A 23414-nucleotide genomic window follows, 5' to 3' on the forward strand; every position below is an offset into this window, starting at 1 on the left:
GAAACTTATTGCAAGGAGCTGCCTGTAGCAGACAGTACGCATTTACCGGGAACCGCAGACTAATACCTACCGATCTACTTAATCCTCGAACCCTTTAGGACGTCAGTGCGCGGCGCCAGGTAATTAGCAGGCCCATCAACAAACAATGGATACCAATTTAGCTCGGGATAATGGTGCGCCGGCAGGAAAGATTATCCCTTCTATCCAGCAACACCCGAGAGAGCCCGTTCGCTCGCGGCTGCTGCATTGAAATTTGTCCGCTGATCTCTGCCAGCGGGTCTCGAGTATCGCGTGTCGTCGCGTCGAAAATTCAGACCGGCCTTTGTCGGGTCGAATGCGGTGCAACGTAGATTAAGGACACTTGTACGCGGTGCCGCCTTAACAAATATGCCGCGTATCCACGCCGTGCACGAGCGACTCCGTTGTCTGTGAATAACTCGGGCCATGCCGATGATAAATCAATACCCGTACGCGTTAACTATGTAACGGTGGTTACGCGAGATAGGAACATGGAAGAGTATGGGGTACGAAAGATACCGAGAACAACGGGAACTAGGTCCAGAACGAGGAGAACAGGCTCAAGAATCTTGGGAACATCAAGAATATCGAGGCTGGCAAGGATAGCAGGAATAATGGGATTGATAGGAACAGCAAGAACAGTGGGAACGATCGGGAACAAGAAAAATGGGGTCAAGAATGACAAGAATGTCGAGGATAATAAGAATAATGGGATCAACAGGAACATTGAGAGTAGTAGGAATGATAAGAACGGTAGTAACAACGAGAGTAGCAAGAATAACAAGAACAACAAGAACATGAAGGGTGTCAAATTCATCAAGAGTCATAAGAACTGGATGGAGAACAAAAATGGACTGGGAGGAGCATATTAGAACAACAAGAACAACAAGAACAACAAGAGCAACAAGAATAACAAGAACATCAAGGATGTCAAATTCATCAAGAGTCATAAGAACTGGATCAAGAACAAAAAAGAAAAAAAAACAAGAACTACAAGAACAACAAGAGCAACAAGAGCAACAAGAACAACAAGAATAACAAGAATAACAAGAACAACAACAGCAAGAATGACAAGAATGGTGAAATCAATAAGAACAACAAGAACATTAAGAAGATGGGGATGGCCAAGGATAACAATGAGAACAAAAGCAAGAACTACAAATACAGTACGAACAACAAGAGTAAAAAGAAGACTTGGAACGTCGAGTAGAGTTCGTGGAAAGTGTTTGAGTTGAAAGTTTGAGGAAACTGACGACGAGCAGTTCACAAACGTCTCCCAGCAGTTCAGACATTTAGTTAGCTAAATAGTACCGAGAAACGTTATTCCACGGAAGAAAATAGACTCGCTAAATTGCGACTGTCTTATGGCTAAAGGAGCAAAGACTCGCTAGGAGATCGAGGCACCATCAATTGGTTCCGGAAGCTCCATTACTGTTTGTTTCAATTGCCGGGAAAAGGCGATTAATTCTACCTAGCGAAGTCAGAGAGATTACGAGTATAATTAAACGCACTTGCCAGGGAACAAAATGGCGTGATTTAAAGGTCTTTTAAGACCCGCTATTAGTGCCGCTGGCATTACGCGAGGGACATTATTTGACGGAATTTTCATAATTCTCGCGAAGGAGTCTCGCCCTTTCTCGGGACGAAAAAGTGGAAAGAAACGGGGCGATTACTTTTACTCCACCTATCCGTAATGCAAAAATATAATTTTAAAGCTATTAAAAACGTAGAAGTTTAAATTAATATTTGTTAAACAATAAATGATATTGTCACATAAAAAATAAAATATTTCCAGTTGGGCTGTACAAAATTTTGTCCAAAGCATCGCCGAGTATTTCTCGTAAAAAGGAGAGGAACTGTTTGGCGCAGAAGGCCCCCCCCCCTCCCCATAAAGAATCCACACTTGGAATCGGTTTTATGAAGCCGAGACCAAACCCACGCACCAATTGCATCTGGCTCCTATAGCGGCAGCTTGGGACGTCGCCAAAATTTGTTTAAAAAAGTCCTTTATACCGGCAATAATTCTTAACAGAGCATTAGGGGATGAAACATTCAATTTGATCCGCGTATAAAGTCCATATTCTAGCTGGAATCAAATATGTATCTTCAATTTTCAGTTGCCCGTCAACCCCTCTCCCCCACCCCTTGACAAAAGTTTCATCAAACGAGTCGTCGAACACCTCTCGAATATTCCTCGTAAAAAGGTGTGGAACAGTTCGACGCGAGAAGCATATCCCATAAAGAATCCACTCTTGGATTCGGTTTTATGAAGCCCGGGATGCAACCTATGCACCAATTGCATCTGGCTCCGACGGTGCAGAGCGTTCGCGCGGGCACACACGGGAACGAATATGGGGGGGGAGTGGGGATGATTTCTGCGTTGCCATATTAAATTTCATTTGGGTATCCAGTTTCGCGCGCGGATGACATTCTTTGTCTTCTCTGCCCGGCGGAATATTGCATTCTTCCGGAAAGCTTTCCTTCCTTTCCGGCGCCGGGGCGGCCTCTCATCCGGTGAAATGAAATTCCACGTCCAATTTGCCATCGAGCGCGCGGGCTGCGGACGGTCCTGATAGAAAAAAAGAACGACCCGAAGTCGTGGAACGAAACGGGGAATCGCCTTTCGTCCTCCCGCGCGGGACGCGCTCGTGAAATTCGATATATAGGGCCGCAGTAAAATCGAAAAACCGGCCCCGGCGTTGTCTCGACGGCTCCCCAGCCCGCGTAGGAGGGAATGAACAATGCTCGCTGGCTTCCATTTGATACGATTCAGCCCGATTCGCGTCGTTCCTGCTCCTTGGATGAGGACCGAGGATTTAAGGAACTTGGAATTTTTTTTAAATAAACTAAAATAATATCTAATATTTCCACAAACGAGACAGCCTGTATGTTCCGTCAGAACATAAATACCTACCAAACAAAATTTAATTCCCATCGAACAAGAATAGCAAGAGTTATAGACACATCACAAACACACAGACTCGAACATTGATATTAATAATTACTGACGAGCTATCATCATTAGCCTCAATAGAGATAAAGGGGCGATAGAAAGGGATTGTTTGACGACCTTTTGTTGCTTCTGAGAGTAAATATTAATGCAAACGCGACGTTTGCAGGGCAATGTAGGCGCGTGCATGGGAATAGCAGTGATCGGAGGAAATCCACGGTATCGGAAAACTGTCTTACGATATTCCAGTCACCGCGAGCTGAATCTTACCATTTGCTCTTACGACCTGCCCTTCCCCCCGTTTTTTTCCGAGTCTCCGGGCTTCCTCGAAGTCGCATCGGTAAGCTCGCTGGCGCGGCTGGTGGAAAATAATGCAAGTGTCGGGATTTCCACCCCCGCAGCCGCGGCGTTCGAACCCTCCCCAGAGAAATTGACCAGGACCATTTGCGCGCCCGTGCGTTTTGGCATTTTTATTCCGCCTTGTGTTCCGTAAATGTATTCGAGCTCGTTAGCCAGACGGTATACAAAGAGCGAGTATAAGCGTTGCGTTGAAATTATGGAGATCCCATGCAAAATTGCTTCTTCCCATTTAAATTTACAAATACAAAAGTTGTGATCTGAATTCAACAGAGGATCCCCACGAAACGAATTGTAGTTTAATTTTTACCCAAGAAACTCACCGGGTGGTTAAAAAACTCTTTTGTAATTGTTTTTTTTCGAGAAGTATTGGTAAACAATAATGTCAACATTGTGATCCATGGAATCGAACGAGTTTAATTCTGCTAGGAGTCGGGTTAGGTTCATTCAGTCCCGATGCTCTGGAGCACGGAAACTGATCTAATTATATATTCAGGAAGCATGACTTCGAAAGTCATGCACCAACTTAAATGTCAGGGCACGAATGAAACCCAGTGCATGCGCAGCGTTCGATCGAGGTCAGACCATGTGTCTTTCCGTATCATTGTCTACGAAGTCATTATTCCGCGTACTGGACAGCTATTACGCGTATCCTTCCGTTGATTGAGACGACGCGTGGTGCGTGCTAACGCGTCACTTCGGCAACGTGCACCGCCTGTCAAACGATACTTATGTCAGCTTGGAACGCCCAACGTCGGAGTCACAACTTCCGTAGTCTGCCAGAGAGCAAACAGTCCCAGACTATCGATCCCATCAACCGCAACGTCAACTTTCCCATACTGTACAGGGATCAAACCAAAAACCATCATGTGATTGCAACCTTCAAAACAAATACACCTCCTGAAGTCTGTGATATCTAACTCCGATGCTAAACATTTATCAGATTCAGTGTTTGAGCTTCAGTGTGTTGTCTGACACTATCAAACGCAATATCAAACTTTATCATACCAGTAATGTCTGAACTTAATCCCAAACATCAAGCAAAATGATTCAATTCGACGTCAAACCTTAGTTCAAACCATTACATACAGTGTCAAACATTCTCTAATCAACTCTAAACACAATACATTTTGCTTAGTGCACAGTGCAGATATCTAACATCAAGTCTTTCGTAGTTTCCAACATTCAACACGTTCAAACACGACGTCAAACATACCAACAACTCATATTGACTATGATATAAATCTTTAGTTTATTACTATCGAACTATTAGATCAAACATTCCTCAGCCAACAAAGTCAAACATTGCTAAATACCTGTGACGAGATATTTCTTCACAAATTAGCTCTGAATTGTTGGTGACTCACCTGAAACAAAAAGGAAACATCGATTCAGCGACAAACAAGAACAAACCTCTTGAAACTTATGAAAAAGTGACTAAAAAATCCAATAGCGAAGTCACTCGATGAAACGCAAGATACGAAATCTTGACCCGAATGGTGCATTAGCCGACTCATTTGTACCAAATTTAGTTCCTCGAACCTGCTCGACTAAGTGCGGAACATCTGCGCGAAATCGTTAAGACCGCCCTTAATTGACGCTGCTCTTAATAGCAGGGCGCAGTTTATTCTCCTGGCAAATTCACGGGCGTAGTAATGCATACGTAAACGCGGAGAGCCTTCCCTTTCTACTCGATTTTCTCTGTGCATATTCGTAAGTGAATGGAATTTACCTCTCCGCGGAATTTCATTTTCAGACTCATCCACCATCGCCCAGTGTCCGCCATTTTCTACGACCAATCCCGTGCAGACGCAAGGGAACCAGTGTTGTCACTATTTCCGGTCTATTTCATTGCCAAATCATGCTCGACGATTCGAGTTGTTACTATTACTGACCGTAGATTTGTTACTTGAGAATTTCTACTGGATCAGGAACCTTGACTACTCTTTCAAGCAGTCAGAAAAGTTCGAGTTCTTATAAATTTATAAATTGCACCTGTCCAGACGTTATGGATTAAACGTTGTTAAATATTGTTGCTAGAGGATAAATCAGGAATGTTGTACGATTCAACCGTGACATGACCTTTCAACGGAAATGGCGAAGAATGGAGGAATTCCTTCTCGAAGAGATAACAATTTTTCATCCTAAGGGGAGGATTCTGTATTCCATGACGAAAGACCGTCGCTCCTACCGCGAAAAGGCAGTGAGAAATGGGGATGACTCGCAGAGAGGGCGAAGATACTTGACGGTGGATCGAGAGGGCCACTTTTTCCCTGGAAGATCCTATATACTTGTGTATACTGATGAAATAAGGAAAGAAATTTCGCGAAAGGAACGCGACTCCGAGACGTCTGCGTTATCGAACAGTGACAAAATCAATTTGCACAGAGTGGAGGGTGGAATTACATCAAACAAGGTTCCCGTTGATTGCTAGTCTTCGCTATAGATCACCTGGACGAATGAAAATCTGAAGATCCCAGATGTTCAAGATACAATTATCTCATTTGTAGAGACTTAACAATAGTTAACTCTTTCATCTGAGAAGCACAAGAGTCCTAAAACATGCGTATACCTAGCATCATCCTCAAAGAGACCTAACCTTTCCACCTAAGAAGTCAATATCTCTAGATTCTGAGGATTTCACATCTCCAGGATCGATATACCCCAAATGATCAGCTACAAATAGACTCAACAGAGTCCTAAACCCTAGACTCTAAGAGTACCACACGTCCAGTGTCCATCATCTTTAGCAAGCCTAACTATAGACCCCTAACATTGCAAGAACACTAATCAAATCCTTTGACACAGGAAGATTAAAGATATCAAGTATCTAAGATACGCCCCAGGTCGTCCTGAACACCCAGTTCAAGAAAATAAACGTCATCCTTAACTCCCCCAATCATCATCCTCACGGGTAGCCAACTCCTCAGGCTGAAAGCGGTTCCCCAGATTGCAGGTTGTCAGGATGAAGAGTAACGACGATTCCCAGTTAACGAGTATCATATTCCTCCGGAAACTGAATTAGGTTCGCGAGTTCGCCGGCCCCCGGGGGCTTCGGTTTTCCAAAGATACGTTAAGAGCCTTTTAATACACCCTCAGCATCAGCCGCGTAGCGTTAACGGCGGTGCACACGGGGCCAGCAACACCCCGTCGTAATAACATAATGGCGTGTTACGGGTATTACGCAGATTACGCAGCTTCCGTTCGCTCACGCATGACGAATCCGAATTGGGGGAGGGAAAGGGGGAAGCCGTTGGCTCTTGTTCACGGTGTTTATGCGGGATTGCGGGGGTTGGCGGCTCCCAGGGCCCGCGAGACTACCTATTAACAGATTAATGATTTCATAAAGGTCGAGGCTGGCTAATAAACGGTATTAAAACAGAGTCCTAGGATACGTTTTACGAGCCGATGAAGGGCATCCTGGAGCGCGTTTTCGAGAGCTGTTGAATGTTCAACGAGGGCGTGTTTCGCTCGCCTGTTGAAGCCTTTCCACCTGCCAGGTGAGTGTGCGCCTTCCGTCCGATTTTCCGTACGATAATAATTGTTGGAGAGTCGTTTTTTGGGGGGGCAGAACAGACGAGAATCACTTGGTGCTCAGTCAGAATTAATTTGGTACTCTTTTTTGTGATATAAACACAATCCTAGCTGGGCTACCAAAAGGGAAAGATGCTTTCCATACCATTCCATAATATTCTAATTTAATTTAATTTAGGCAAATTTCATCCTGTACAATAGTATACTATAAATCGCTATTATTTAAAATAAAATTATGGCCCCCGTCAGTCTGACATTCCCGCGCCACGGGAATTTTCTTCGATATCCTTTCAACCCCCAAAGCCAAAACGAAGTAATCCAAAGGACTCCGTGCACCTCCATTTATCCTCCTTCGCGATTTCTAATATCAGACACTCCACGCACGCATCCAACGCTCCCACGTTACCTCCACACAAACAGAACACGGCGCACGAGCCAGCCGCCGCCACGAAAAATGTTGCTGGCCACCGGCGCGCTGAAAAATGCTGGCTATCTCGATAGAATATCGAATCGAACGTTGCCCCACCCCGATCCACCCCACACCGCGCCCTCGCGAGCCCCCATACCCCCCCTTCGGTTCTCGTATTGTCCCCTTTCTTACCCCGTTCGACGTTTCGCAGCCGGTCTCATTGGCACGTCGCTGATGTGAAAAACGAATTTCCTTATCAGGCCAGCGAGAAAAAGCGACCGGTTTTCTCCGCGGAAAAGTCACTTTTCCCGGAGTTTTCCAGGGAATTGTTCTACCTAAGGGCGATAGCAACGATTCCGAGCCAATTCTGCGCCTGGAGATTCGACTATTTGGACGGGGAATTCGTTTCGTGATCAATTTTGCAATGAGCTCTTCCACCATTAGGATCAAAATTAGAACCTATTCGACACTTTATGAAATAGGTGGGCTTCTAGAACAGGAATTATTACTAAACGAAGCAACTATTGCTAAATTCGTACGCTGTAAAGATTAAAATTTGATATCCGAGAAGTACGACCATAACGCTAACATCAACAGCTGCGATAGCTAACCCATAACCCTAACGGATACGATGATGAAACTCGCGCTTCCGTCGACATTTATTGTGAGTCACGCGAGTCCACGTATTATCTACGACTACCAAAATAAACTATAAATTTACGGTGGTTGTACGACTGTTTATGCTTAGGACGTGGAACCATCAAGATGTTAATATAATGGGTGGAACAGTTTTCGTGAACTTTTATTCACGCCACCTAACCCGAGCTACGTAGGTTGTTACAGAGCACCCTGAGAATAGAGTTCCCCTAGAAGATACCAACCAAACACGAGCCGTGGAATATTGCCTAAAAGTAGAACTGCCTAACGGTCTTTGCATCATCGTCGAAGAGGGACTCACGTGATCGGTGCATCAAGCCAAACGTTCGTTTATCGTCGATACGAGGACCGCGACGTCGACGCTTATCATTATCGTTGTCGGACACGCACGACATTTCGAATCCGCTTGTTTTCCGGACGCGATGGAGTGAATCATCGCGTGTGACCCATCGGGGGTCCCCGCGGAGGCGGAAACACTACGTACAGAGGGATGAGGCACGCGATTTTTCAAACGATGCTGAAACACGTAGGCGTCCGTTGTACAAGTAGAATTTAGTGGCAGGCTGGATGGAAATATTGTTGGAGGATGATTAGAGGTCATCGACCATCCTCCGGAGATGATCGACGTGGTCAGTTGTTGAGAAGACTGGTACTAGCTTGGTTCACTTTATGGATGATGGAAATACCTTGCCACCTGGGTAGTCTAGACCTGGTGGCCTCAGGAGTCCACGAAAAACTGGTTTATAGTTGGTCAATTGTGGGTTCTGGACCTGGTAGGTCTAGGGATTCAAGAAATATCAAGAGACAGCCTGTGGTAGGGTTCAAACTAGGTCAAACGACTTCAAACTAAGACTACTATGACATGGTGAACCCAGAGATTCAAGAAGTAGTACAAAACAGCCTATAGTAGTGTCCAAACTGGATCAAACAACTTCAAACTAAATGTCTGATAGGAAGGTTCATGTTCTCTGGACCTGGTGGATCTAGAGTAGTGTTCAAACTAGATCAAACGACTGAAAGCAAGAAGTTTAAGAAGTAGTGGAAGATACACCACACTTGGTAACCCTAAAAATCCCTAAAAAAAGGAGATTTCCATGAATGATATCTAGAATTTAAAAGAGGAGCTAGAATTCTTATTAGGAATTTTTATCTCATCGTGGCTCTAGGCGTGTTGCAGTGGTATAGCCACGTTTGGGATCAGACAGAGGACGTGTTAATAATCCCGAACGTTCGTTAACAAGGTTTTCCTGTTTATTCGCGACGGCCACTACGGTTTTCCGCCAACGTTCGCCGGAGAAGGCCTGCGGCAATTTTTCTTGGATGTTTAGTTGGCCGGTTGCTCGTAACTCGTCGATACGAGGGCGTAGGAAGGAGATCCCGGGGCTCGCCACGGCACGAAACAAAGGACATAATGCTGCTACAGCGCGGGAATTAAACTGGTCGAATTTACTGGACGCGGCGGAAGATAGTGGCTTAAGGTTAAAGCTCGGCCGGGCAAAATCTCTGGTTACACGCAGATGGACGGGATATCGTGTTCCTTAGAGTCCGATGTCTAATTATGGGGGATGCTTTAAACGTCTTCTCTGGATGATATCGATGCTACCGAGCGGAAAACGTATAGTACGAGAAGCCAGGGTAAATAGTTAACTTAATCCTCCTGGCAATAGCGCGGCCTTTCATTAAACAACGAGTGTTATGTCGATGATGCTGAGATACATAGGGTGTCCCGTTTGAATCGCTCCCCAAACTGCTCGAAAGAAACGTTTCGAACGGAATCCATTTTGTTTCGACAGGTTGAGTCTGTCGATTCGATCGAAGGAGTCTCTTAGGAATTAGCTCTGAGAGCCAAGAAATTCCAAGACCTGGAGAGGCTGTGGACAATGGTACAGTAATGATTCTTAAAATGAACGGCATGATTCGTAAATTGAACACTTCTATCCTCCCTCAATTTGGGGATTCCCTTGGAGCCAGGGAAGCCTGAAAGACGACAGGTGAAACAGTTGATCGAAAAATGAACGCATCAACCCCGGGGGGATGTTCATTTTAAGAATCATTCCTGTAACGGTTCTCCACAGAAGCATGATAGTGAATAGACATGTGCCCTGCCTAACGAATCTCCTTTGCTACCGTCGAAAAGAAGCAAGCCCAAGGAAAAGACGACGAGAACCAACGTTAAACCGGAGCTCGTGTTTGACTTGTTCGTGGTACGCGTCAGCTTCGAATTTTGCACTAAACTTGTTCCCCCCGAAAAACTACTCGGTCCTGCTCCGAGAATGGGTTCGCGCGACGCAAGAACTACGGCCACGAAAAAGAACAAGGTAGGGAAGTTTTAACGAGCCCCCGGTATTTGCATACGTCTCATTAGCGATCTTTAATTGCGAGTGGACGAGTAAGTACTTGGTCCTCGGGCCGGGGCTCCCTTCGCTTTTTTCTCTCGCCTCGAGAATAAAGATATCGTTCGTTCAGCCCAGCCGGAACAATTAAGGCGTCACTTCTACCCTTGGAGGAAGGAAAAGAAAAAAAAAGAACGAAAGCTGTCGGTTTCTCGTCGGTGTTGACGGTGTACAGCCCAGTGTCCGTTATCGCCATACCGATAAGTGACCCGGTTGCCTCTGTTTATCTCGCGCTAATTGCGCGAAACGGTGCTTCGACCGATCGATTCGGTTCCTCGGAGGTCGCCTTCCGCTTTGAACGTATTCCGGCGGACTCTCGGGCTTCCAAACGCCGAGACACTTTGTGCAGTCGGAGTAGGTATCCTCCTTTGCTAATAAGAAATCAATATCCTCCGAGCATTATGTCGTTTCGTATGACACGGCTTTACAGCGAACCCTTGCATCCGTAGGTCTCTTACTCTGACATAACCTAGAAAATTTGAAATTTTCACCCCTCAAAAATTAAATACGCAGTGGTGAGAGAAGATTTTAAAAACCTCCATTAAAAAAAAAAATACTGTATCTAGATGTAGACACGAAGGGGTTAAATCAACGATGAGACCTACATTTTAAAAATACCGTGACACAGATGAGTGACACGCGACACGAACGACACACTTCTTGTCTATCAGCTTTGAATCTAGGCTTCCTTAGTTCTATTCCCTAGTTTCGAATATTATTTCCAAAATTAGAAACGGTCCACAGCACATTCTTGGTACACGAATAACGAAGTAACATACCGAATATATTAATTGAAACATAACCTCGACCGCAGCAGAGGAAATTTATTCCCTGCAAATATTATTCGACCGTGATTCACATCGTTCGCTGCAATCAAATAGGAAATTTATAATTAAAATAAAAGCGTTTAATTAATTTTATTCTAGCGCCATTCGAGCCCGGTTGGCGGTGCTCGGGCAACCTATTAATTTTTCCGACCGAGAGAAATGTTTTCGATCAATTTAAAATCACGAGGGACGTTCCTGTAGAATTTTATTAGGGGGAGGGAAAAAACCCCGGAGAGAAAACGTAATTGACGAAAAAACAGAGAATCGAAAATGAACTCGGACCTATCGAAATGCAAATTCGCGCCGCGTTGCGTCGCCGTCGTTTAGGGAACCTACGACCAGGAATTTCGTTTCGAGAGAAATGGACGAGAAAGGAATTAGATAGTCCTCGAAGAATCCCATTACAGGGACCGTCCGCCGCGAAATAACATTCCCGTCGCGTGTATATGCAAGCTCGCAAAATGTAAAACGTGTCCCCGGCGCCGTTCGATTGCTTTCGATTTCGGCCCGTGGTGCTTCTCTTAAGATCGAATCCGCTCGCCACACGCGCTTGCAAATTTACTGGAACCGTGTATTTTATTATCGAAAGATAGCCCCAGTAATTGAAAACACCTTCAAGAAATAATACAGACCTCGTGGAGCTCGTATTCCAACCCTAAAGAAGTGTTTCTGAACGGAAAATAACACATCGATGGGATAAATTTTGTTTGCATCGTAGCTATTGTAGCAGTTCCATTATCTTCCAAAACAAGAAAATTTAATTTAACAACCCTATGGAGTCTAGGTTGTCTACCTAATCTAGACTTCCAAGACGATCTCTTTCCTCCTAACTCTTTTTACTTGCAAGCCGTATCGCGTCCATCGTAGCGCGATAAGGACGCACGGAACTAATTCCTTAAAACACAATGTCGCGAGATTCGGGCGAGAAAGCTGGTCTCCAAGGTGAACCCCGTGGAACGTCTTATCACAAGCTCTCCTAATAACGTAACAATGGAAAGAGTTAATTTGCTGCCTGTGCAGGGAGAAAAGGTCCAGGGGATAAGAGAAGCAGGAACCAGACGGTCATCGAACGTAGGTACCGGGGACGGGACGATCCTGGCGGAGCGTTATCTTGCCCCGAGTCCGCCGGTCGAGCGCACGAGAAGATCGTTTAGATAACGATCGAGAGGTCCGGCAGGAAACGGAGAGGAAGAAGAGGGTCCGGGGGACAAAAAGAGGAACAGGGAACCGACGTAACTAGGCGGACAGCTGTTCGATCTCCCCGAGGGTCCCTTCCGTTGGCCGAAAGACTTTCAAATGAATGAAACGGATCCGCCCGGACCTCGTGTCGCAGCCCAGTATTACTTTATCAGGGGACAATGGCGGCTAGGCATTCTGGGACAGGACACCACTTTGAAACTGGAGTTAACTTCACTTTCAATCAGATGCTTGGACCCCAGAAGTGGCGGGAGTTGCTCTCGGAAATGGGATTGTATTATTTGACTCGGGGATGATGTTGGAACTTGGAATCCTTGGGATCCTTGTTGAAGCATCGAGCAGGGATAGCATGGCAAGTGGAGAAACATGACAAGCTGGGCAATAGAAGATCCCCTCTAACTGAGCTGTGCAATTGACCTAAACTGATGGATCTCTTACGAAGAACACGATTGGAGGATAGAGGCAGGTATCCGTTACAAACAGTGGGAGTATCTTAACATTTACACATGGGGAGTTCCTCCAGGTGGGTTTCAGAAGAGGAATTGTACTATTTCATCCAAAGATGAGCCCTAGAGTCTTCATTAGAGATAACATAATATGGAAGGACATGGCAAGCTGGGCAATAGAAGATTCCCTCTATCTGAGCTATGCAATTGACCTAAACTGATGGATCTCTTACGAGGAACATGACTGAAGGATTGATAGAGGCAGGTATCCGTTACAAACAGTGGGAGTATCTTAACATTTACACATGGGGAGTTCCTCCAGGTGGGTTTCAGAAGAGGAATTGTACTATTTCATCCAAAGATGAGTCCTAGAGCCTCCATTAGGGGTAACATAACAATTGGAAGGACATGGCAAGCTGAGCAATAGAAGATTCCTTCTAACTGAGCTGTGCAATTGACCTAAACTGATGGATCTCTTACGAGGAACATGACTGAAGGATTGATAGAGGCAGGTATCTGTTACAAACAGTGGGAGTATCTTAACATTTACACATGGGGAGTTCCTCCAGGTGGGTTTCAGAAGAGGGATTGTACTATTTCATCCAAAGATGAGCCCTAGAGCCTTCATTAGAGATAACATAATATGGAAGGACATGGCAAGCTGGGCAATAGAAGATTCCCTCTGACTGAGCTGTGCAATTGACCTAACCTGATGGATCCTCTCTGAAGACTATGATCAGAGTATAGTACCTTCGTGTTTAAGTTCATTAAATTTAATTTTTAAAACACCATATCAGCCAGCGTTTAATGTGAAAGTCTGCTAAACCTCTATGTTCTCACTTAAGTGTCCCCGTCACGTTCCCTTTCAATTTCGTCGGGACAATTCCAGGAAGAGACTTTTCACTTGGCGAGAGGCAAAGAACAGGTCACGTCTTTATTAAAGTTAAACAATCGGTGGCCAAGGAAGGCCGTAATCCTGGCGCTGGCCGCACAGGCACGGACTCTTCTCAAAATTCTGTCCGCCCCTTTCGTTCGATCGATACGATTTAAGTCCTCCTCCAGACCTGTCCGCCGTAACAGTTGCATCCGTAGAAACGGAAGGGGTTGTCTTTGCGGTAACTCGTCGTGGTAAACATCGACGTCCTTCGGAATTGTTTCCCCTCCACACCCTTTGGGAAACTAAACACCCCCTCGCCCAACGTTTCGAGTTGGTTACATGTTCGCTATTTGCAACTACGGGAACAGCCCGGGCAGTTTTATCGTTATTGCCCAGCCGCATTTCGCGAAATGGAGAACGCTTTCGGTGGCTCCGAAGTACATATGGGCGACGGGTGAAGGGATTCTTAAGATTTCAAGCGATAAACTGGAGGTGGAGGGACTAAAATACGAAGCATTGGATTAAATTCGATATATAGGAATTTTTTTCTCGAATATGGTTAGGATTTCGAGGGTATGTCTATCCACCAAAAATGATTGCAATCGACCCCTGCAACTAAAAATAATTTTTTTAGAACGATTTGAAATTTTTGAATTTCATCGAAAAATGATATACCCGGTGTAAAAATATCTATTATTTCGAAGCAGTAATGTTTGCGTGGGTCAGCTTTGTGACTCAACTTTTTCGCGCCGGAACAATAACGTCGATTTGACATATTTACGCGACAAAATGAAGTAAATATGACGTTCATTGTATCGAACGATGAAAGGAAAATATAAACAGTGGATCGAACGGTGGAAACGAAGGAACAAGCCGCGCAATTTCAGCAATTTCCAACGAGCAGATTTCACCCGCCACTGTCGTCCCTTTTTCCAGGTCGGAAATCACCATTTGTTATTATCACGCGGGCGGGAGACGTGACGATTCCCGTGAAATATTCATCGACATCGACCGATAAATCCGTCGTTGAAGCAACAGGTTAAACGTAGACGCTTCTACGCGTTGACCTAACACACTTTACCCTCTTTCTGCGGGACGAACGCGACGATAAATAATTAAGCCGGCGTTTCGATCGCGCGAAATAACGACCAAGAGGCTAGCGCGGCGATAATTCTCAATGGGGGCGGCCATTTTGGGTCCCCCACTGAGCCACTCTGTATTTCTTCGAGGTCTATAAATGGAAAAAAAAAACATTACCAAAATATTATAATACTCTACGGGATGTTCATCGTGGGGTGACTGAGAATTTATGGGATGATTATACATGCAAAAATCGTAATCGAAACAATTTCTCTTTACCAAATTTATAGTTAATTCAAACCTAAGATTAATACAGAAAATATCAGCGTGTTATATAAGCAAATAGTTCGTTGCATTACTTGAGTAGGAGTCCAAGTTCGATCAGTCTTCCTCGACGAACGGGTATTCTCGATTTTCTTTTGGAAATTTCTGCAAACGAGACACGATTCCTCGAAGAAAAGTGCGACGGAAGCGCTTTCCCCGGTTTCCGTTCTTTACCAGGATGGCCCCCAGAGACGCGACAGGGGATCACCGGCATCGCAAATCGAACCGAAGTAACTGGGATCCGATCAAGAACAATAGCAGACATCGGCGATGACGCTTTATCGGTATTCCCTGTGACGTCTTTTCTGCTTGCGAACTTCGTTCCCTTTATCGTATCGAGTTTATCTTTCGAGAACAGGAATCCCGGGGAACTGAACCCTGGAGAGAGATTTACGGGGATCGTTTTTTAAGCAGAAATCTTGCTGCCTTCTGGGGTATATTTTGCTTGGAAAGGAACTCCGTGGCAGTAAAGGAAGAGGTTCGTTCGAATGCGTTCTTTCTTTATAGTTCGATAAAAGTCGGACGAAAGTTATTTAAAGAGAAAGAAAAAAGAAAGGATCGAATTGGTGGCTCTGGTGGTTCGATTTTACGCGTGAACCACATTTTATTCTTTTACGCGTGTTGGACGAAACGTATGGAAAAATTGTAACTTTGTTTCCAAATTAATTTCGAAGCTTACAGTCGTACGAAACGATAGCTTTCTAAGTAACGATTACGATGATGATTAATTTTTGCAAATGACTGTACACGGTTGCAGGAAATGGTAACAACGGTGGTCTTCCAGGAGACGAACGATAGCGCAGTTCCGAAAAGCAATCGTCGACTGAACGAGCTGTTTACGAACGCGAACCGGCCCCGGCTAACAACAACAACCGATAACGCGCAGTCGTCGCATTCCGCGAGCGTTTAACGCGTCGCGGGGCCACCCGCGGCGATCTACGACGGGATTTCGAGTTAATTTGTCGCTTGATCGCCGATTCGTGGCACCCGCGGGATTTCACGGGCTTCGAAATCGCTCGACGTCCGACACGCCATAAGGCCCGACGCGGTTAATGGAGCATCATGCGTGTCCCCCTCCAAACCCCATACAGGTACTCTTCGCCAGCGGTTCCCCTTTCGAACACCTGAATAATTTATTTCCACGTTGATATCTCCCAACGATGGGCATTCGAATTTCAATTTAATATTTCCTATTATCTACAGACTTTTTAGATGTGTCTGTGTATCAAACATATGTGTGGGGGACAAAAAACATTCCAAATTCAATCTCGAAACATTTGTGTGGTTAGTGTTTTTACTTGGCATTATCTATAGTTTCTAATGATCGACGTTTCAATTGTGATGCAGTATTCCTTCGTTTAATGACAGAATTTTGCCCTCGCTAGTTGATCCCTATCAATGGAAGAGTCTATCGAATACAATAACACTTAAAGTAGCCATCAGAATCATGCAATTTATCCAAGGATTAATATTTTGATCGTGGTTCAGTATTACCTCGTTTAATGACCGAATTTTACCCTCGCTAACTGATCCCTATCAATGGAAGAGTCTATCGAATACAATAACACTTAAAGTAGCTATCAGAATCAAGCAATTTCTCCAAGGATTAATATTTTGATCGTAGTTCAGTATTACCTCGTTTAATGACAGAATTTTACCCTCGCTAACTGATCCGGATCTCATCACCAACAGTATTAAACTTCATTCAATCTGATGACGATCATGACCAGGGAGTACTTTCCAAAGATCAATTTTTCGAATGCATTACAGTATTCCCTCGTTAACTGACCGAATTTTGCCCCCCCATAAATTCATTTGATTTCATCACTATTGATAACTATTTATTATAAATAAATTCCTCGAGTTTCGATCGATAGAAACAAATTTGAAGCTCACCATTGGCAAAAAATATTCGACTCTTATACTAGGTTCGAAACTAAAATAAACTATTTGAAAACTAATAAAACACCCCCGCGTCGATCCAATCAAACGTTCCCCCTAAAATCAATCGGAGAAGAGTTTCACGGGAAGCACGGGAACAAGTCCATCGAACGAAAACACACGTCACCTCTATAAACCACCCCCTCCCCGCAAAAGGGGATGAAGGGTCGGCTCTGTTCGATCGTTGCAATTGTGCAAGCGGTCGTTTCTTCGGTCCGTAGCTCGTTGCACGGTAATTTGATATTTTCGTTACTTTCGTAATCCTAGATTTTCCGAGCCATCTGCCACCGTGCTGGCCACGGGGTCAATTCAAGGCTGAGTTAATTTTCGCGAACACCCCCCTTTGGTCCACTACCACTTGTTCCTTCGCATTTCTGGAACAATTACTGTACGAGTGCAACGAGGGAGAAGATCGATAGTGCCCCTTTCCGTGGAAAATGGAGACGACAAGGGGAGAAATGTTGTTAACGCTGGATAGCCTTGAACCCCCCGCCTTGTGCCCCGTTAGAGGGTACGAGACACAGAATTGGACAGAAGTTCTCGATTGTTTGGTTTCGTTGTTGTTCGCAGCCATTCGATTTGAGACTCGATTGGACTCGATGCAAGTATCGAAAGTAGTTCGATTTCATTTAGTTTGGGGAGCTGCTCGAGTAAATTTTGAGTCTTCTGTTAAGAACGTGTTTTTAGAACGAGTTTCACGATAGTGGACGTATCCGGTTTGTGCAAACATTCTCGATATTGTGTTCCCGACTTTAGTGGAGAAGGTACGTCTGCGAGGATTTTCCGGGAAGAGTAACGCGAACACGCCGCGGTTGCTGACGCGTAGATCGAGAAGCATAAATCAGGATCTAGGGAAGCTATCAAGGGCGCAGCTCGACGAAATCTTCTTAGACCAATTTGTAGTACAAACGATCCGAGAGCTCGAATAAAAGGGTCGTTTATGTAACGCGACGAAGGAAAATGCTCCTGTAGTTTCAGCCGAAAACAGACTATCTGCCAAAAATTAACTGTCTGCTATACGTAATGGAAATATAAAAAATCCTAAAAAATAACAAAGTGGATCAAAATACAAAGGAAGCAGTCGACTCTATATTCCTAAACAATTAAATATTATCTGGATTGGACAGCGTTTTGGTGAGGCAATGTGCCTGCAATTTGGCCCCAATCTTTCCCGACGCTTTGTGCAGACCTTTCCCCCCATTACTTTTGCACAGCGAATTCATCGTCGAAGCAATAGCTGCCCGTTTAGGGTACATTCAATATGAGAGAGAATTCAAGGTATTCCCAAATGCATCATTAAGGAACACACTGCAGGATCTCGGGGCTGGCCGAGATAGGACAAACCTGGCCGCCCACGTCGTTTTCGGAGTTCTCGGAGCCCGGTGACAAGGGCCGACAGGATTTAGGATCACCAGGATACCCAGGATCCCCAGGCACGTGTAATCCGAGCCGGTGCATCGAGTCACGCGATGTAATCGCGGCGTTCTCGGAGCACGTGAATTGAATAAGACTTCGTCCGCGTCTGGTCGTCCAGCCTGGAACCGAGTTTGGCGTGACTGGATATTATCCAGTGATTTATCGTCCGTGTCCTGGTAACGTTTACCATTGTCTTCTCCGTTTCTTGACATTTTAAATGGCAATCGGAACCACGGAATGGTTCCCAAGGATCGATCTTTCGATTCCACTGCAGTATTCTCTCGTTTAATGACCGAATTTTACCCTCGCTAACTGATCTGGACCTACCACTCGCGGTATTATAATTTATTCAATACGATAACACTTTGAATTGATACTGGAACAAGGCCATGATTCTATGATTTTCAATGATCGACGTTTCGATTGTAGTACAGTATTGCTTTCGTTAGTGATCGAATTTCATCCTCACTTATTGATCCTGAGGTGGAACCCACTGTTTGTGTTCGTTCGGTGTAATGATTCGTTGATTTACGAATCACGGACGTAAAATTGAATTTTCATTATTAAACGAAAGTAAAATTTTTTATTTTTTGAATTATATCTTCCCAAGGATGTTACCAATAGATTGTTGACACTTTCACGATGAGAATAAGTACAAACACGACCTCATTTGGAGTGTTTTTAGTTACACTGTCCACTCCAATTTTGAAAATTCTCTAATGTTCTGAAATTAAAAATAGTCCAATTGGGGTCGTGTTTGTACTCGTTTTAATCGGAAGAATCAAGCCGATCTATTAGTATTCCTAGCACGAAGATATGATGAAGAATACACAAATTTCAATTTTCATTGGCGAACAACTTGTCCCACGCACGGTATAGATTGCTTTCGGCCACGGCAATTTTCATCGAAAAGGGAGACTCGGTGAACAGTGTTCCTGACGCGCTAATCAAGAGCCATCATTGCAGCCCAAAGGACCAACAGTCACTGGAAGATCGATCGATCCTTCCGGTACGCCGCAGTTTCCTCGATCGTCCCAAAGTTTGTCAGCTTGGCGAGGCTTGCATTCGAGATCAAAGAAGTTGCTCGACCGAGAACTGCATTCCTCCGTATCTCCTGCCCAAATGTGCAACGTAACGGGTCACGAAATGCTACTCACTGAATATTAAAGAAATATCATCCACGTCAGGATTTCCCTAAACAGAGTGCACGATGGGGATATCACATTTTTTAGGGACTTGTGGAAGAAAAAAATTAAGTTGATCATTTTGGGGGCTGGAAATAGCGGGGGTTTAATTTCTTTTAAGATGGGAATAATTTTTGCAATTATTTTGGGGAGGGGGGGGCGCCTTAAAAAATGTTGTGTGAAGCTCATCTATTTTAATTTGGTGTTGCTTTGGAGTTAAATAATATTCTACCGTAAAAGTGTAATAAGTTACTTTCTGTCGGGGGAAAATTGATCGAAAAGAACGTTACCGTAACGGATCGCGAAAATTCTTACGGCGGCGAGGGGCATCAGAAAAGGTGAAAAATTGTTCCGTTGTCTGAAATTGCATTACGGTTTCCGCTTTCCTTCCGCGTCGACTAATTTATTGTTCGTTGTGTGCATTAGCTGAAAGTTTCATTAACCCCCATGAATCCGGGCTGCGTGCGCCAGGCAATTCCGCGTGGCGGGCCACGCAATTTATTTTCCATACAATTTTCATGGGTCCTTAACGAGTTTCGCGCTCGCGACGTAAATCGCGGGCGAACGGCCGTCGAAATTTAATTTGTTTGCGATTATAACAATCTGTCTGCGTTGCCAAATATCCACGGAATCTGCCCAGCCGTTTTCCATGGCGATGGCATTCTTCCTTGCCCGTAGCTTCGCGTCTTATAATCCTGGCAATGTCTCTACTTCGTTGGATATACAGGGTGGGCCAGCAGAAATGAAACTTGAATTGTAAATTTCTTTTTTAAAAAAATAAAGGTTATCAGGTCTTTGAAAATCGTTTTCTATTTTGTGAAATCATTTCACATCGATGATCGTTCCTTGTTATAATCCTGGCAATGTCTACTTCATTGGATATACAGGGTGGGGCAGCAGAAATGAAACTTGAATTGTAAATTTCTTTTTAAAAAAAATAAAGGTTATCAGGTCTCTGAAAATTGTTTTCTATTTTGTGAAATCATTTCACATCGATGATCGTTCCTTGTTACAATGACTCACCCTGTATATGTTATGCTTAGTTAATGCTTTCTTGAAAATATAATCACCAACTAAGAAATTCTGATCTATTTTTTTCCAGGGCATATCCTGCCATTGAAATCTATTTGTATTATTTCCGAGACACCCTGTAGGTACTGTGCTGGCATCGACCGTGCTCGCCTTCCGAATTTACACTTTTACGAGCTCATCATCATGCGAATCGTCATTACCCCCGTCACGCTACCGGCACCGAACAGAAGCAATTGAAACCGAAGAACGTCTTCCGCGCGCCATTGGCGTCGAAACGCGCCCCCCCCGAAATCCACGGCATCTGTCGCGAACCGCGGACGAATTCGCAGGGGAGCGCGAAACCGGCCATAAAATCCCCCCAGAAACCAGTCATCGCCGGCCGCTTGTCCGAAATTGCTCCGCTTGTGATCGACGAATATGCATTCCGCCGTTGAAAAATTGCATCTTCCGGGGAGATGCGTATGCATATGCATATGCCAGGACCATCAGAGTTTTGAATGTGGTACGCAAGGCCGTGGCCATAGGGGAGGGGGGGCAATGGACCGGCGTATTGTGTTCAGCCTTCATTCTCTTCCTCCTGGAACCACCCTCCCACCTGGCCCCCCCCCCAAGCTTTTAATTAACTCGTTTGTTTGTCCGCGTCCTGGAATTCCTGAATCGCTGTGCACGCGCGTGTGGCGGGGCCCCTGCCGTGAAATTGCATTTTTCTTCGTCGCCATTCTTCGGGCGGCCGCGTGTCACAAATTTCGAGGGAAATTGCATCGGGAACAATGCCTGGACCGCGGTAAGAGCTTTGTTAATCGTTGCATCGGGAATCGAACGCGCCACGAACCGGCTGAAAGACGGCCCCGCGAATTGTTTCATTGTTCCCAGCTTTCGGGGTCCCGACTCGTTCGCTGATTTTGGGGGTCTGAATTATTCGGTATTGCTATTTTATGTGTGCTTCGAGAACGGCCAGATTTAGAAAAATGGATGTCTTTTAAAACAGTGTTTTAATTTATCCTGTAATACACATATATTGCTTGAGAAATTAATTTAGTGTGCAAAAATGAAGAAATAAGTTCCTATGAATATCTGCCCTATCTAGTTTTGTTTCCAAATTAGAGCTGTTTTCGTGTCGTTCTCAGTCTACTTGCTTAAATGAATTGGCTGCTCAAGGTCACCGAGTGTGTTCCCCCACCCCAACACTATATCTTGTATATTCAAACTAAAATAATATAAATGTACGACTCCTCATTGATTTCTGACCACTATAAATCGACTATAATCTAGTGACTTGTAAATTGAAAGTGAGAAAACAAGCTCTGTGTATTAGATTGCCAACTAAAGATCCAATAATCCAGAACTTACAGAAATTCAAAGCTGACGTTTAAAATTTCCAAGTCCTCCCGAAGGTTGTCTAATATTTTCTCCAATGTCACGTCAATCCGAAGTGACGAACGACCAATAAAGGCAGTCGATCGTAAAACCAATAGAGCTCCACTGCCGCCTGGGTATCGTGTGTGCACGGGCATTTTTCTCCCGCTTTAATCGTCGCTGTTGTTGAGTGTCAAGTATCAGGCAAGACTTCATTTCCGCAAAAAAATGTCCATTCAAGACAAATATTTCTGTTGAAACTGAATAGCAAGATCTTTTCAAGACCTGCACATAGGTACTGAAGGAAGCTATCAATTGGATTAGTCAATAGCAATCTGCTTTGAACCGTTAAGATCAGATGGGGAATAATCCTTCTATCCTACTCCCCTACGCGGTTCCATTAGCATGAAATATTTGAAATTTAATACCGTTGATTCCAACACCACTATGTGTTCAATCCTATACCATTATCAAAGCTCTATTAGCACTTGGGACAATAGAAGATAACTGATACTTCGTATCCCAAACCTGTTCAAACGTAGTCAGAGGATTGGTCAACCTGCAGCTGAGCTGACAACAAATAAAAGCATCTTGACTAACCAAAATTGATCATAGAATCGTTCTATATTGCTCTAAGTAGAATCCCCATGTGGTTTCAATAGTATGCAACCATGAATCCTTAATGACACAATGGTCCAATGCTATTTTGTTCAATCCTCTATCATCCTATCAAGTACCTAGGTCTACAAAAGGCAAGAAGTGGCCAACAGCTATCAAAGAACTACTCAAAGTCTAGGATACCTAATAGTAACCTGCTTCTACCAAGGAATGGTCTAATATCATTTGAATCCCTAATGACACAATGGTCCAATGCTATTTTGTTCAATCCTTTATCATCCTATCAAGTACCTAGGTCTACAAAAGGCAAGAAGTGGCCCAACAGCTATCAAAGAACTACTCAGAGTCTAGGATACCTGATAGTAACTAGCTTTTATGAAGGAATGGTCTAATATCATGTGAATCCCCATGTGGTACCAGTATACTGACATCATCAACCTTTGTTGCACAGTGGATTCTGTGCCACCCAAACGCTAAGACAATCAGAGAGCAATGTAGCTGTCCTTTGAACTATGCATCTCAACAAATCCCCCTGGATTAACATGAAAATGGAACAAAATTGCCAACAAAACCCCGGCATTTGTCTTGAAAGACTCGGGACACCATCGCGGCGAGAGCGAGATAATAAAGCGTGCTCAGTTCCACGATCCGGCTCGTGGCACTTATACGCCGGGAGTCCAATTTATAATAGACTGGAACACGGTGTGGATTTAACTTCGAATGTAGGCCACCCAGTGTCATGCGAACGCGCGTCCGGATCGCGACTGAGTGCTCGTGAACGTCGTCCAAGCCACGTTG

The 23414-nt window shown here is 44.4% G+C and overlaps 1 protein-coding gene across 1 annotated transcript; it reads left to right on the forward strand.

Annotated features, from left to right (window-relative positions):
- The first annotated feature begins 509 nt into the window (after positions 1–509).
- LOC122396566 (myb-like protein D) lies at positions 510–1228 on the forward strand. Its single transcript, XM_043395095.1, has 2 exons — positions 510–840; positions 984–1228. Exons 1-2 carry the CDS (start codon positions 510–512, stop codon positions 1226–1228), a joined length of 576 nt encoding a protein of 191 aa, XP_043251030.1.
- The last annotated feature ends 22186 nt before the right edge of the window (positions 1229–23414 follow it).

Source organism: Colletes gigas, unplaced genomic scaffold (genome assembly GCF_013123115.1).
Source record: "Colletes gigas isolate AHSC1104 unplaced genomic scaffold, ASM1312311v1 Colletes_gigas_Sc00007, whole genome shotgun sequence".
NCBI classification, from domain to species: Eukaryota; Metazoa; Arthropoda; class Insecta; order Hymenoptera; family Colletidae; genus Colletes; species Colletes gigas.